This window comes from Crinia signifera, chromosome 2 (genome assembly GCF_055691185.1).
Source record: "Crinia signifera chromosome 2, ASM5569118v1, whole genome shotgun sequence".
Taxonomy (NCBI): domain Eukaryota; kingdom Metazoa; phylum Chordata; class Amphibia; order Anura; family Myobatrachidae; genus Crinia; species Crinia signifera.
Genome location: NC_139218.1, coordinates 206,784,327 through 206,801,428, shown reverse-complemented (window position 1 = coordinate 206,801,428; position 17,102 = coordinate 206,784,327). Strand labels below are relative to the sequence as shown.

Sequence of the window (17,102 nt, the reverse complement as noted above, 5' to 3'; positions counted from 1 at the left end):
TGAGTGGAGAGCAGAATGGAGAGGGAGCTGGTAGAGATCTCCGCGGAGCTGCTATCGCTGGAGAGCTGCGTATAGCGGCTATGGGTGGCGAGCAGTGCTGAGTGTGATGGCTGGCATAGAGCTGTACAGAGCAGCTGTGGGTGGAGAGAGGTTTTGAGCTGGTGCAGGAGCATGAGGTAAGGTAAGTGTGTCCCATTGGGAGCCAAATTAGGGTGATGATGTGCACTCCCCACAATGTACCGGCCACTTATGCCTTCTGATCACCATGGGGGGGTGAGAGAACCTGTCGGACAGCAGCTGCGGCAGTGCAGCAGCAACAGGGACTGAGGTGAGGGGACCTCTGATTTCATTGGTTTTAGAATCCCGCCACTGTGATGAAGGTGATGGGGACGTGCGGTGTGATGAAGGTGATGGGGGTGTGCTGTGTGATGCAGGTGATAGGGACGTGCGGTATGATGAAGGTGATGGGGACGTGCGGTGTGATGAAGGTGAAAGGGATGTGAGGTGTGATGCAGGTGATATGGACGTGTGATGAAGAGGACATGTATTGTAAGTGACAGGGACATGTAGTGTAAAGTTTGGCTCAATCAGTGTAGCATAACGTGAATTTTTGCTCCATCCGTGTGGTATAATGTGATTTTTGGCTCATTCCATTTGAATTTTGGCTCATTGTGTGTCACATAATGTTTTTTTTTTTTTAAATAACGTATTTTTATTGGTTTTACAGTAACAATAACAAACATTTAACCCTTCAGACAGCAGCTTAGTGTTAAATCCAATGGTGTACGCATAGAGTATACAATAGGTAGAATATCATACATATATGCATACAAATGTGGCCATAGCCATTTACACTCGCATCGTACATGACATGCACAGACAGAAAATCAACTGCACAGGGTGTAGCCGAGCATATATTAAACCGAGCACTCGGAGGCGCCATCCGAGCTCCCAGAATTGTAGAGATATACTGATAGTAGAAGTGCATGGCCATGGTTCAAAGCAATTCTCTAAGCACCAATGATCTAGCTCATATAATAAACAGCTAACAATAACATCCTCGCCTAACCAAAATAGACTATCATTATTGATAAGAAATTATCCCCAGAAACAAAAAACCTCCGAAAAGACCCAAAACAACCCACCAGATAACCCCCCACCCTGTACTACCCACCCCCAACTTAGGTGTACCTGGAGCCCTACAACTATACTGCCCCTAAACCCCTACTACATTAAATTAACTATCTAATGAAACCCCCCCCCCACACACACACATTTATAATCATAGGATATTAGCCGGATAACTGGCAGGGGTAAAGAAAGAAGGATACATGTATATTATATACTGGACATATTAGTGCGGGTAAAAGTGTCTTATGTTATGGATATAGATTAAACTATTGCCATTTGTAGATCTATAGAAGTTAAAGAAAACAGTCCATATACTGTCCCGGATAGAAGAGCACGAGTTTCAATTTAGTAGTCTAGGCGTCGTAGTAAGCTAGGCATCGAAAGCAGGAGGAGAAGCGATCATGGGGACAGGATTCTCGCCATCTTCGAACGGGGTATTAGGATAAGTTCCACAATGGTAGTACGACCATATCCAGCCCAATACAGAGTATAACATATAAAAGTGGGACAGTCCTGAGCAAGTGGTGCCAAGCATGAAGTAGCAGGTCAGGGCTTTAAAGGAATTTCCAACTATTAGAGCAGGACCCTGTAGACCTGCATCCCAAAACAGCAGAGGATCAGAAGCCATGGGGCATGCGATGTCACAGCATGCAGTAAAGGTGTCTTCGGAGGTATCAGCAAATGCATCGTCAACACAGGAGCGAGAGGTAGTGTCACACTGTGGAGAATCAAAAGCCATGGGGCATACGGTGTCACAGCACGTAGTCAGGGTATCTTCAATCATGCCAGCAGATGCATCATCAGTGTAGGAGCAAGAGATAATATCACTCTGTGGAGGATCAGAAGCCATGGGGCATATAGTATCACAGCATATAGACAGAATGTGTTCATGCCTGGCGTCAAAGTTAGCATCAATGTAGGAGCGAGAAGTAGTATCAGAGTGTATCTCAGTCAGCCTGACCACAAGCCTATCGACCGAGGATGTAATAGCCTGCAAAATACAGTGCAGGGAAGCTTCCATCTTAAGCTACTGGGTAACTGCAGGTGTATATAGAGACGGCCAGCACGCCTCAATGTTGCGACCAGAAAAGCAGTAGAAAGATGCCTCACACTCCCAGCTTCAACAGTAGGGCTTGACTGGAGAGGACTTTCTGGATATAGGTCTGGAGAGTGCTGATAGGTGGCCAGTGTTGCAATAGGGAATTACTGCCCAGGTCCGTACTCCACCCAGATATGGGACATCAAAGTTAGCTGGGGTCTTCAGGTTTCCGCAGCACACACCCGCCAAGAGGTCACAGAGTGCTCGGGGTCAAGCCCGGAGAGGCAGCCTCAGCTGGGTGCAGGAGACCTGTGCCGCAAATGCCACAGCCCCGGAGTCACGCGGACAAGATGGTGCCGGCACTCCCTGCATGGCCCAGTAGCAACGCTACCCTGACGGGAACGCTTCCCTGACGGGAGCGCTTCCCACTCTCTCCGCTCTCTGTTCGGCACCCGTCTCTCCCACCCGCTGCAACTCCCGGAGGGGCAGCGTCAGCGTCGCAGCAATACCTCAGGGGCACAGGAGATCAGCAGCACTGCCCAGAGCTCGGCGTGGATGTAGGCCATGGTCTCTCCAACCTCCAACCCCGCAGACACGCAGCCACGGAAAACGAGCAGCAGTGGTGCAGAACGGTGAGCGGGATATCTCACACACGTCGCAGGCGTCATGATCCTTGGTGGATTTTTAGAGGGAGCACAAAGGATCTGCTGCCTACTCTATTGGTGTCCAGGCCACGCTGTCACATAATATTTAAGGGGCAAGTATAAGGGGGGGTCTACTATTGTGTTGCATATTGTAAATAAGAGGTATATGGCGTGGCACACTACACAGGACCACGCCCCCTTTAAAGTGACCATGCCCCCCTTTAAAGTGGCCATGCCCCTTTTCCTGGAGCGTGTGCGCCATCCTTCACTTTCCCCCACTTTAAAATTTCCACTTCGACCACTGAGTAGAACCATAGGAACTCTGCAGTGGGGAAACTATAAATTAGGAGGCTACCTCTAGCATTCTTAATAATTGTCAACTCTGAGGTGGTGGCCATTTTGGGAGTGACATTTTTTAATGGGGGGTAGGACTCGGAGCCACTGGACCCATACAAGTATCTGCAGGTCCAAGCCACCGAAGGAGCCATTGTTTCGCCGCCCACTATCTAAATAAAACTAGTCACTGTAGTAGCAGCAGCCACGCCCACACACTGGATGCCGCCTCCCTGCTGTCCAGTGTAGCCTCCCCGACCCCAGCAGCAAACTCTCTCTCTCTGACCTCTGGCACTGGCTATTAGCTTATGTATGGGAATATGCCAACACTAGAAGACAATAGGGGCTAACATCTTCACTTGGCAATCCTTACCAAGTTCTAGCAATTCCCCCTGTGTAGCATGTGTGCGAATATTATAAATATTTGATTCGAAACCCAACTCTAAATAAGTAAAAGCGAGACACTGCCCAATTGCACCCCACCCCCACCGGCACAGTGGTGCGGTCCTCCTACGTGACGTCACAATCGCGGCAGTTGGCTGGTTGCCGGAGAGGAGTCGCCATTGCTGTAGTGTGAGTTTACTGGAGAGGAAGCAGCTGTGGTAGAAGCGTCTTGCTAGCTGTGTCATCGCCATTGCAACCCTCTCCACGGCCACACTCGGGTCTCGCAGCAACGCTTCTTCTCTCTCTCTCATTAAGATTGCTAAGGGCGACCATGGCCTGCGGGGCGACGCTAAAGCGCTCAATGGAGTTTGAGGCCTTGCTCAACCCTCAGTCTCCTAAGCGCCGTCGGTGCACCCCACTGCCGGGCTCCCCGGCCACCCCCTCCCCCCAGAGATGCGGGTTAAGGCAAGAGAGTCAACCAGGCCAGCAATCCCCACTGCCCCAGCTCGGTGGTGACCGGAGGCTTACACCGGGTACGTACATTGACCTGCCCTTAGCATTCAGCCTATGACATTCATATTGTGGTAGGTATATTGCTGCTAGCAGCATTGGGTCATACGTCTCCCGGCTCATAGCTTACATTGTGTGTGTGTGTGTGTGTGTGTGTGTGTGTGTGTGTGTGGTGATGGGTTCATGTGACTTGCAGTATTGCTAAGCTCGTCACCCCATCTGTATGCAAAGGTGAATGTGTGAGTATTTTTGTGTGTGTGTGTGTACAATATATGTATGTGTGTGTGTGTGTGTATATATATATATATATATATATATATATTTTAGTGAGTGTATGTGCTGGGCACAATGATGTATGTATATTGTGTGTGTGTCCTGGGCACAGTGCCATCTGCACTCATAGCTAGGTGTGCATTTGCTGGTGTTCAGAGACTTGGCATGTTTATAGTGTTTCCTTAGTTTTTGCTGTGTTATATTTGTATAGCAGATGTTGGTGTGTGTCTGACACTGCTGGCTGATTATATGCTTTCTCTCGCCATCCTCTACATTGTGTGGTTATTGTCTGGAGCTCCGTCCCTCTAGACAAGTGACAGCTTTTCATTACATGCTAAGGATTTTCTGTGGCCTCCGCAGGATCAGTGCTGATGCATTCTCATAAATGGAGGTACAACATGTTTTTACAGCCGTATCTTTTGTATTAGCTCCTGCTTACAGAAGGTGGCAATTTTGGTTGATGCGTCAGCTGGTGGTGTTGTCTGACACCTTTTGCTATTTATTTTAAATCCTGTTTGCTGCCTCATACCACTTTCACAGTGCTTTTAGATCACTTTGGTTCCACCTCTGAATATTCTCAGAAAATTTACGTGAGAACCATGAGGCCTGGTTTAAGTCTTTGCTTAAAACATTTTATCTTGTATAAATAGTTGCCACTTAATGCTTTGGCTGGACAAATCCCAAGAGGCAGATAAACAATGTCCCAAAAAAAAAAAAATCTTTTCTGCACACTGTATCTTGTTTATGGCATTGGATCCACATTTTCTGGTCTGTAGTTTTATCCAGAATTTAACATATTTGTTCAGCTCTGCATTAATGTGCAAAAGCAGTCATTTATAAATGAAGTGCATTGTCGCCTTTGGTTTTTTGTCCACAGGCCTAGTTGTTCCTTGCTCTTTAAAATGCTAATGGTGTTCATTCTTCTTTATATTACCCCCCTTGATGTCCCCAGTAATACATTTAGTGAATGGAGGGTAAAGGAGAAGAGGGTTAGTATCCTCTAGCGCTAGTGGCATGTCAGCTGTTTATCTTTACACTGACCATGTTGAATATGTTTTATAGGATGTTTGTTACACAATAAAATGTATACGCTTTAGAACTACAATCCGCCAACTCTGCTTCTGAAAATGTCCTAGTACTTATCAGGAACATTATGTAGCATACAAAAGCAACAAAGGATTTTTTTTTTTTTTTGATTGGTTACAATTTGCCTGTAACATGCCTTTTAAATGTAGGCTTATGGAACTACCAAGATGGTCTGTCATAATTGGCAGTACTGTTTGCATTAATGAATGGTCCTGCATTTCAGACCTGGTAAGTACACATTTGTTGTGCCTTTTTTAGTTTTTGTCTGTTTTCAATGGTACAGTTTGAATATTGGACTCACAACATTTTCTAAAAATGAAGAGGTGTTGTTGCCCATAGAAACTTAGCAGATTCTGTCATGTTCTAGAATGCAGTAGAGAAATTATAGACTGATTTCTGATTGGTTGCCATGGGCAATATTTGGAAACTGTAGGACAAGTACACCTTAAGGTGCATACACACTCGATGTGTGTGTGTGTGTGTGTGTGTATATATATATATATATATATATATATATATATATATATATATATATATATATATATATATATATATATATATATATATATATATAATTTTTCCCCCTGAAGGTGGATGGTTTTCCATAGCAGGACGCTATGGAAAGCAGTCCACCCATGGTAATACAAGCAGATCGGCAGCGGCCAGCGACTATGGGAACGTGCATCGTGGCTCATCGCTGTGCCGTACACACTGAGCGGCTTTTGAGCTCAAAATCACCCAGTGTGTATTGGCCTTTAGTGTGAATTTGTCAAGACAATAAAAATTGATATTGCTCTTTTCATCTGTTTATTTGGTCTTTTTTGCTTTCTTGAAGGAGTGGTTCCATTTAAGAAAGTTTATTTACTAAGAAGTGAGAATATGGGATGTTGCCCATAGCAGCCAATCAGATTCTATTTATCTTCTAGAAAGTGCTAAATAAGTCAATTCTAATTGGTTGCTGTGAACTACATCCCATTTTCTATAGAACACCATCTAGTAAATAAACCCCTAAGGGGGGGGGGGGGGGGGCATTTATATAGTACATCGATGCGTATACATCAAGATTGATTAAAGCTATTGTAGCCTCTATTTTATGTATTTTTGTATCCTTCCATTTAGAACAAATATTTCAGAACCTGAGACAGGAGTATACACGTTATCAGAGACGAAGGCAGCTAGAAGCTTTTAACCAAAGTGAAACTGGGCATTCAAGTGATGTTCAAGGCAGTTCATCTCTCACAGCGCCTTCCTCTCCAGGTAATGCAAGAACTGCAGTAAAATCACATACAGGTTATACACCGTGTACATGTACAGAGGGGATAATGATTTATACATACAACAGGGACATACAATGTAGGCAGAATAAATGCAGATGTGAAAACAAAGATCAGGGAAAGCCCTGCTGGGAATGCTTGCAATTGAAGGGACTGGTGGGAATAATTAAAGATTTTCTGTAAAGCTCTTCATAGTGCATAATAAGTTGGTTCTGTGTTAACAATGTGAAAAAGCAAGTGCGACTCAAAATGGAGATTGGAGCAAGTAGGCTCTAATGAAGTGGCTCTTCAGAACATTTAAAGGCTGGGAAGTGTCTGAACTTGTGAATTCGGTAAAGGTCCACTTACATAAGTCGGACCTGATTTAATTTCTCCGGCAGCTCCCCGGTTGGACTACATCTGATTTCGCATTTTATTTTTTTATGTAATTTATCGCATTTAAAAGGACTGGCAGGGAACAGGCTGCAGCAGTGGTGGGCAGGCAGGAGATTTCAAAACTCCTGTTCAAATGAATAGGCGCCTGATTGCCTGAACTCTCTCAACCAATCAGCAGCCACCCATCCATTTAAATAGGAGTTTTGAAATATTCTGGCCGCCCACCGGTACCGCATCCTCTCAAGCAGTGGAAGGAGGATTGTATGGGTCTCTGGGGCAAAGAGCGCGAAGATCACCTCTACTGCATGGCGCATCCATGCTCTGCAGACTGCAATTGTGCCAGTGGTGCACTACAGGTCTTACTGGATACAATATGCATGGTAACACAGATTAGAATGTCAAACAGGTCTGATTTTGCCAGTTTTCACCCAATATATTAGCCCAATCCATCGGAATCTGACAAAAAAGGTCTGTAGCAGCATGGCGCATCTCTTACTGGCCTATAAAAATGATGTAAGGCTTTCTTTGCATGTAAAATCAATGCCTTTCTGTTCAGGGTCAGTGGTGAAGAAAGACCAGCCATCTTTCAGCTTAAGACAAGTAGGAATTTTGTGTGAACGTCTTTTGAAGGACCATGAGGACAAGATAAGGGAAGAATATGAACAAATTCTCAACACAAAACTAGAAGGTCAGTCCTTGTTTGATCAATTGGCTGTTATCTGCTCAACCTTATTGTACTTTTTCATATTATGTGGTTTTCTTTTAACTACATATGTCGCCTTGCCATCTACATTGCACACTGCTCATTGGTAACTTCTGCAGTGCTCAGGAAGTGGTAGTACCTATAAAAAAATTGGATTTTAGAGCGGAAAATCAATTCGCTTTGTGTATATATACATATAACTCAGAAGAGAGCGCCACACACCTGAACAATTATCTCAAAAGATTAGTATAAAAATTGAAAAAACAATGAAAATACATATAAAATCACAATATCTCAATAAAGGTAATCCCGATTAGGGATGCAATAAAGGCATTAGCCAATAATTCATAGATTACTGATAAACCCAGCTCTGAGATGGTATTCCTGCATAGAGAATAATATGAAATAATTTAATTGACAAGTAAAGAGTCAGTCAATGTTGGTTCTGTATAGATCAGGAAAAATATAGAGCCAATTGGATGGATGATCTCTTAAGGCTCTTTAAAAGCTTTTTTTTTTTTTTATAAAAAAAGAAAGATGTGCACATCCAAATAATGCGTTAAACAGTTCCTTGGATTACAAGGGGTTCTCAGGAGAATAATTTGCGCTAGTGTGTACGATGGGACCAATACCTCTTAGGTGTTGAAAACAATTTAGTGCAATCCCTGCGGTAGCCTTCTGTGTGGGCTTGCTTCTACCCGCCTGGCTCCAGCTGAGCTCAGCGAGCCGTTGATGTTATTAGCGTGGCGGGGAGCACCCTCACTGACCTCTGTTGATGGACAGGTCTTCAATGTCCGGCTTCCCAAGTGAGCAGGCTTTTGAATCGGCTTTTTGCCGCTTGAAAAGGGGAAAGGTCTCGTCCTTTTGGTGCGCAGTCTCCTGGAATACCAAAGGGTCTCAGCAGGCAGGAGATGGGTTTAAAAGTATCAATTGGGGATCCTTGATGCGTTTCTCCGCATTATTTGGATGTGCACATCTTTCTTTTTTATAAAAAAAAAAAAAAAGCTTTTAAAGAGCCTTAAGAGATCATCCATCCAATTGGCTCTATATTTTTCCTGATCTATACAGAACCAACATTGACTGACTCTTTACTTGTCAATTAAATTATTTCATATTATTCTCTATGCAGGAATACCATCTCAGAGCTGGGTTTATCAGTAATCTATGAATTATTGGCTAATGCCTTTATTGCATCCCTAATCGGGATTACCTTTATTGAGATATTGTGATTTTATATGTATTTTCATTGTTTTTTCAATTTTTATACTAATCTTTTGAGATAATTGTTCAGGTGTGTGGCGCTCTCTTCTGCGTTATACTGTATATGTAGATATATATACACTAAGTGAATTTAATTTTCCTCTCTAAAATCCAATTTTTTTTATCTCTAAGTGGCAATCTCCAGAATTGCCTTTGGGAGCAGCCATAATATATTATACATAACCAATGCAAATTGGCATAAAGACTGAGTAGTGGAGTGTATATATAGTATTATCGCGCCCGATTGTTGTTTTTTACAGTGGTAGTACCTGCCTGTGTTCAAGCAGCGCAGCAGTTGTAAAAAGATGTACACCTTCATTGGTCTCTTCCATGGAGGTATCCCAGGGCAGAGTCTTTGTTTTTGATACAATTTATTTTTTTGTATAGAATAAATTTGTAATTTAGAGTGTTTCTCTCTTCCCCCCCCCCCTTTTTTTTTTCTATGGGTACTGGACAACTTCTCATTTAACCTATTTTTGTAACAATTAAATTACTTTGATGGATGCTCTTTACATTGGGTGCCCTAAGAAACTTTAATCTTCCCCCATTGTTTGTCCCCTAATTCAGTGGTTCCCAAACTTTTTTAAGGCCAAGGCACCCTTTGGGTCTACATGACTTTTTCAAGGCACCCTTAAGCCAAAATAATTACAATGAGTAACTAGCTGGCCTGTGTGAAAATGTCACATGCAAATAAAATACAATAATAAATTTTATAGTGAGGTTGGTAGTTTCTATTAGGATGAAAGAACAGATTTAATATCCAGCATGGTGGATTTTAATTAACAGGCGATAGCGATCTATTGCACCTACACACTTATCAATGTCTCCACCCTTGCATCTTTGTCCCTGCACCTCTCCGTCCCGTCATACCTGCACCTCTCTGTCCCCAGCTACACCTCACGATTACCCATAATAAAATATAAAGCCTAAAAATCCACAAACCTGCAAATATTCTATTCTAGACAGCAGGTGGGCGGCAGCCGGTGGGGGTGGCAAGGCAGTGGCCAGGGCGAGCAGCAGTCAATGGGAAGGTGATGGCCATGTGGGTGGCAGGAAGATGGCCTGGCAGGCGGCAGGGCAACATGGGTCCTGTCACCTTCCCTGCAGCCTGTGCGCCAGGCACTCCCATATCGCAGAAACCAGCCTGCGCTTCTGGCTGTGACGGCTGTCTGACAGTGGTGGGGAGCAGTGCCATCGATAAGATTTCTGACAGATTCAATCTGCGCCTCGAGGAGGCTCTTTCAGAGAGGGGGGGGGCCCACCTTAATCTGGCTGTGCACCCCAGCCCTATAACTCTACTATGCAGCACTGTCCTAGACCCCCCCCCCCCCCCCCCCCGCAAGCTTTCACCCTTTCCATGTAAAAGTCACTTATAGCACCATCCCATCTCTCCGCCTCCCTCCTTACTCATAGCTCCCTACTATGCAACAGTATTTCCCTGTCAGGAGACTCTTTCCTACTGTGTACACTGCTGCAGCCACCACAATCTAACCTCAGGTAAGTGCCGTAAGCCACCTTCTCATCCCTCCATCAGTGCGGCTGGGTGACCCCGACTCATCCCACATGTACACCCTGCCCCCACCCGGCACTCACTCCTCACTCCCCAGCGTATTCTTTTTTTTTTTTTTTTTTGTTAGGCAGGCAGTGCCTTGACAAGCCAGTTGTCAAGGAACAAAAGGGACAGGCTATATATAGAAAGTTGCAACAGTTTGCATGTGGAAGGTAGGAGTTTAAAGCAATGCTATAACAACTTAAGACTAACATCCGAGTAAATTAGTTGTTGGAAATAATTATATTGTCAAACCTATTTTTTTTTATTTTTTTTTTTTCTACATTGTGCTAAAGTTACAACCATGTACAAAGGGGACTCGATGGTTATGGGTCATTAGTATTATGCAATGTTGTTGGTTTTCAACAATGTTGAATCATTGATATGTAAAGATAAGCCCATTGACCACTTTGTTTTTGTCAAAACTGCTGAGATGATAAGGGATAGATTGAAATTGCATTGGTAACAGCAATTACTGTAGCTAATCAATTACAGCCAGCTGTAAGTCTGCAAGCTGCCCTTCACTCCTAAAGTTTGAACAGCTATCCAAGGTAAGTAAGGCTTTCTGCCCTTACCACAAGAGCTTTAAGCCATAGCTCTGGACATATAATCTGGAATCTATGGCTTAAGCACAAGCCAGTGGGCTTCTACTTGAATAGCTTAGTGACCGATGAACAGAAAAATGAGTCCTCATTCTTGCAATATTAAGAGATTTGTACAAAAAGGATAGATGTAGATGGCATGATTACAGTATTTTATTTTTCGTAGAGATTTGAGACTAACATTTTTCTTTTTACATTCTTTGTTTACCTAGAACAATATGAATCGTTTGTGAAATTTACACATGATCAGATTATGCGGCGGTATGGGGCAAGACCTACAAGCTGTAAGTGAATTTTATCAAATAAATTCAAATTCCACAATGTCTGACAGATTTGTAGGTTGGGACAAACAAAGGGCTATCCCTTCTTGGGGAGCAGCACATCATGGGTTTTGTGGAGGGCGGGAGTCTAGAGATGCTGGTCTCCCCTGCTTGTTCTAATAGACAGCGGTACAGTCCTTCCTCCTACACAGCACTGCGATAGGGAGTGAGGTTCTTCTGGACTGTTTAGAATTATGCAGATTCTCAGTGACCTGTGATAAAAAAAAAAAAATTGTAGCAGAGATTTTTTTTTTTCTGCATTACGAATGCTATACATAGTGGGCCTTATTCTAGTTCACTCTTTCTGCCAAAATCCTTCTTAGGTGGTACCAGGAGTCATTGTGCAAAGAGTCAATATTTGCAGGGTTGACCCTTCTATTCAAGACATCTGTAATACGCCCTGTCATGCTGTCAATCCACTTCTTGCCCACATACTGACTAATGGCTGTCCATTCCTGCCTAATCAAATCAAAGAATTTTGTCCACTTTTGAGTATTGATCACAAGTTCTCAATAGGGGTTTTCTGGTAATCGACCCAAAATGTTGATGTTTGTTCCCCAAGGCATTTAGTTATCAATTTTACCTTATGGCAAGGTGGTCCATTATTCTGGAAAATGTATTGTTCATCACCACACTGTTCCTTGATGGTTGGTAGAAGCTGCTTCTGGAGGATGTTTTTGTGCCGTTCTTTATCCATTAAGGCCATAGCTGACTTCACACACCCTCCCTGAAAATGCCTGGGCACGCCTGCAGTTTCTCTGAATTTCCAGAAAATGGTAGGTTACCACCCCCAAATGCTGGCTTCCTGTCAGTCAAACTGCTATGGGGTTGTGATGGTTTTTGCCACTGTTTAGCCTCACACTTGTGCATTTGCATGCACAGCCCTATAATTAATAGGATTGCGAATTTGCACAAGTTTCTGGTCTGAATAACCCCTATGTCAGGGCTTGACAAATTTTGTCAAAATAGAAGAGCCAGGATGAAAGTGCAGGAGCCAGACAAACTTAATCTAGGGACAGTGTGCGCCATAAATTGACACGGTAATGCCTATTACACGTCACACACCAATTACATATTATACCACATGCCATAATGCCCATTACATGTTATGACACACACTGTAATGGCCATTACATATACCCCTTTATGGCACATAAGTGCCGCTTACCCTGCATGCTCATTACTATGGGTTCCTTGCTTGATGCCAGGAGTTTCATGCCCAGAGATGTACTGGGGGCAACGTGCCAATGCTGACGCTACCTAATATCAGCCTTGAGAGCAGAAGGGGCAACCTTGACTGGAAGGATCTTTTCATTGCGTGATTGGGTACAGCAGTCAGACAAGCAGCAACCAGGACCTGTCAGTGCCTGTAGAAGACAATGGAATGGCTGGATAAAATGTGATCACCAGGTACCCTGCCCACCACTGCATGAGCGCTATAGCAGAACACCTATGCATGCCACGAGTCTTAATACTCAACAATGTTAATGGTGATTAAAATATAACCAGAGTGACGATAAGTGAAAAGCGTTGGTTACGTAATAAGTCCGCAACCAACGTACCCTTTATACCTAGCTACGTGCGAACAAAGCGTAGCGCAGCGTAGCGTACCTTTTATTGTATTATGTATACCAAGAACCAATACCTTATTCAGAGATTCCTTCGCAGTACTTTGTCTCTAATCTGCGAATATACCTTATCGGACTGTGTCCGCAATATACCTTATCGCTATTATGCGAATAAACAGACACGACCACTGAATAGGAATAAGGAGATTAGAACTCCGTAAAAGGTTTGTATTTAAGTCCCTAATGGACAGAAGGGGGTTACAGAAATAAGAATAAACAGGTATAACAGGTGATACAATATACTAACAATGAATACTAAACAGACTCTGCTAAGGGGAGAGAAAACAGATACAAGACACAATCAGCCAATCAATACAATAAGGATAAATACCGTTAATGCAACCGTTTACCCGTCTCATCAAATATGCGAAGCGCAGTCCGGTCAGAGCTCACTATCGTTCAGGAATGAACTATAGTCCGGTAGGAAGGTCCAGGGAAAGTAGATGTGCCGAAGAGAGTTTGGCTGCTCTGGGTCGCCTATCTTATAGGGTCAGAAGGGGGAGGTCAAAGGCCATTCTCATTGGTCAGAGATCATATGTCCGGTCCACTGTGATTGGAGGTTAGACGCTGTACCTGGTCTGACCAGGTGCAGGGGAGTGAACTTTAAGAGTCCTTTGTTTGGTGGTTTCGGCGTCAGCAAGGATAAGAACCGGTTTGAGCTAGTTTCCTTTGTTAACTACTTACAACAGAAACTGTCTCTGGAATATGGATTATGTCCATATCTCTCGGGCAATGTACATTGCGATATATTCGCAATGACCGGAATACTTCGCATAATGAGCTGAACGGAACGGTACTAAACACGATACAGATAGATGTATGCAGGGCTAACTAAGCTATGTGTGGCGTTCTAAACCTTTAACTATATTTTACTTAGGGTCAGTATGTATTTATGAATTTATGTGTGATAGTATGGCTACTCTTCTGGTCCACTTTGCCACGCATACTCGGGTATGGAAACTTTATTTGCGCAACTCTGCGAACCAAAATGGCGGCCATACTATCCTAAAATGGCGTGTGTGTAACTCGACTTCCATAACAAAGAACATGAGTGTGTTGGTCACCGGCTCTTAGGCCCCAACCTATGAGATCAGAAGGCGGGGTCTGGGCATCGCACGCAAGTTCTCTCCACTTTACCTGCTTCCCCAAAGTGGAAGAATTTGGCCGGGGCCCTTCTCGCCGGGTCAGTGCTGGTGCAGCAGCAGGAAGCAGCGGCACCCCTCCTACCAGGTACTTGAGCCATGAGCGGGAGACTTATGTGACTTTACATAGGTAATACCTGTCAGATCTGTGGAATAATTCGGTTTGTATTGCTGTAGTATATGTGACGTTAGGAGGTACATTTGTGGGCACTGCTTTTCTCCATCTCTTTTCTATTGATCTTCCTTTTTTCTATTGGAAAGTATGTTCTAATATAAAAATGTAAACTTCTAAATCTTAAAAAGAGTTTTGCTACAGTACAGGTTAATTTTGTTAATGAATTTGACCTCAACCTTATGTCTGGGGGTACAGGTCTGTCCAGCGGATGGCCTGAATGCAGATAAGCGGAGTGAGCAGGCATTGGGGATAGACAAAGGTGGTGAACCTTGTGGAGACCAAGCGGGGCTTTTCCAAGGGGGTGTGCATTCATGGATGAATTAGGCTATTTCGTTCTGTATTGCTGTTCAATTGGTTTGCTTTTGTTTTTCACACTAACTGTAATTTTCTTAATTTGTGAAGAATTATGTTCTCCAACGTAGCAAAGTACTAGTTTTGATATTTGCTTATTTGACAAAAATCCACTCCTTTTTTTTTTTTAATTTTAAATTCCATTTTCTTTCTTTACAGATGTCTCTTGAAACTTTTTGCCAACTGGGTACCAGTTTTGACTCTTACAGCTGCTCCACACCGTTTGCCACCAGTGAGATGCCACATTATTAAAAAAAATTCCACGTTGTGACATCTACCGAGAATTTTAATGTCATTGCTGGCTGCCTTCACATTTATTTTTTCTGTCCTCTATATACAGACATTTGTTATCATTCTGAATCATCCTATTAAAAGGACTAATCTGACAGATTGTATTTTTTTTTTTTTTTATGGCTTTTTTTACCATCTTCACACGGTCTTGTGCCCAGCATTAGACCAGAGGACAATTTTATTTCCATGGAGTGATTCATTTTTTTTTTTTTTTCACCCCCCTCTAATTGAGAATTTATTTGCCTTTGTTTGATGCACTACAGCTAAGTTGCAAGAACTTTGTTTTCTTCTATGATTTCTTAGTTATATTGGGGGGAATTATCGGCCTACAAAGGACAATACAGGCTATAATTGTGGCATATTTAGTGAGTAGTGATTATAACCTCATTGCTGTATACATAACCACACAATCCCAACATGATTATTACGAAATGTTTGGTTATTCTTTGGGATATTTTGTATGCTACAGAGACAACATTGTTTATGGACTTTGTAGTAAAATATCTACTGGGAAACTGATGAGTGCATTGTTTAAATTTTTTTTTGGCATGAAAATATACTATGTGGTTGTCAGACTGTACATAAACTAATCCTTATCCTTCATCATAGGAAGGGTGTGAAAGAAGTCACACAAACTTTATATAATATTGTGCCTCTAGTGTCATTTTAAATTTAGTTGAAATAAAGCAAAATGGGTTGAATTTCTCTTTATGAGCAGTTCTGATTGAGAAGTGATTTTATTGCTTTAATTAAACGGTAAGCCTGAACAAATGGCTGTACTTTCCTTCTGTGCCTATTAACGAACAGAGCTTGCATGTTTCTAGAACAGTTGTAAATGACATTGTGGTGGTCTCCCCTGAACTTATTTCCATATGGTGTACAGTAGGATTTTTAGAATCAGAATGGGGGTTGCTTGCTACACAGATCATCGTCCAGGTCTTTTGGCAAAGCGGAGTACTTTACCGAAAACACCCATTATGCTGAAAGCGAGTGTATTGGTTGCTGGAGGTATATAGGTTACCTGGGTCTGAAAGGGGTTTTTCCTGAACTGAACATACATTTTAAAAAAAAATTGTTTAAAGTTAATGTTACATCATACTTTGCTAGTTACACTTGTATATATTCTTTAAATCTACAGTTGCATGTTCAAAAGTAGGTTAAAATGTTAATGTAAAATTCTGACCACATTAAATGCATAAATGCAATTTATAGAGACTTTGAAGTCTGTTTTCTTCAGTAAAGGATTTACTAAACTGTTAACTGCGTTTGGGGGTTATTCAGTAAGGAACTCAAAAGCAAAATCTTTTTAATTGGCAAAACCATGTGCACTGCAGGTGGGGTAAATGTAACCTGTGCACAGAGAGTTAAGGCCCCCCTACACTAGGGGTGACTTGGCCTGTTTCCACCCGATTACATGGATAAGGCCATATCGCATGTGTAACATCTGAATCCATCCGAGGCACAGTCCGGTGGGCCTAGTCAGAGGTTTATCATGATACATTGCAGGTGCTAAAAAGCAGTGCATATAATTTCTATCTGATTTCCCTTGAACCTCCCTGTGAGTCCATTTACATGCAGTTTATTGCATGTAAAAAAAAAAAAAGGCACATCCAAGTGCCCGAATTAGTGGACTCCCGGGGAGCTGCTGGAGAAATTCAAGGGAAAACTTGTCCGAATTTTTTACATGTTGACATATATAAACTTTAACTATTTGATCACAGCCTCATATTCTTTCATACAAATCTAATTAATTGTATCCCCAAAAAGTAATCTCTATCTAAAGTCATTGAAAAATCTTATATCTTAGGCTAAGACCAAAAGCAATATACCAGGTACACAATTAGTCTAACGATCACTATTTAACAATTGGGTTTTTGTAAACTCTAAACTTGCAGTATAATATTGTTCCATGTGAACTTTTAACAGCTTGACAGTTACACTGTAGAAGAGCTGTTTCCCAATTTGTCTTGCTCATCAATATACTAAAGGACCTACTATATATGTAAGCAGTAGTATCAATGTTTCATTAGAC

At 42.5% G+C, this 17,102-nt stretch overlaps 1 protein-coding gene across 1 annotated transcript; it reads left to right on the top strand.

Annotated features, from left to right (window-relative positions):
- Positions 1-3,475: 3,475 nt before the first annotated feature.
- Positions 3,476-16,279, top strand: AKIRIN1 (akirin 1). Its single transcript, XM_083173597.1, has 5 exons — positions 3,476-4,064; positions 6,520-6,657; positions 7,606-7,737; positions 11,376-11,447; positions 14,939-16,279. The coding sequence occupies exons 1-5, from the start codon at positions 3,863-3,865 to the stop codon at positions 14,947-14,949; spliced, it is 555 nt and encodes a 184-aa protein (XP_083029723.1). The 5' UTR covers positions 3,476-3,862; the 3' UTR covers positions 14,950-16,279.
- The last annotated feature ends 823 nt before the right edge of the window (positions 16,280-17,102 follow it).

Bases quoted from the DNA above. Each gene is read 5' to 3' on its own strand.
- AKIRIN1 (XM_083173597.1), top strand. From the start codon at position 3,863: ATGGCCTGCGGGGCGACGCTAAAGCGCTCAATGGAGTTTGAGGCCTTG. The intron at 6,658-7,605 runs GTAATGCAAGAA...CTTTCTGTTCAG, and splicing joins CACAGCGCCTTCCTCTCCAG to GGTCAGTGGTGAAGAAAGAC. The intron at 7,738-11,375 runs GTCAGTCCTTGT...TTGTTTACCTAG, and splicing joins TCTCAACACAAAACTAGAAG to AACAATATGAATCGTTTGTG.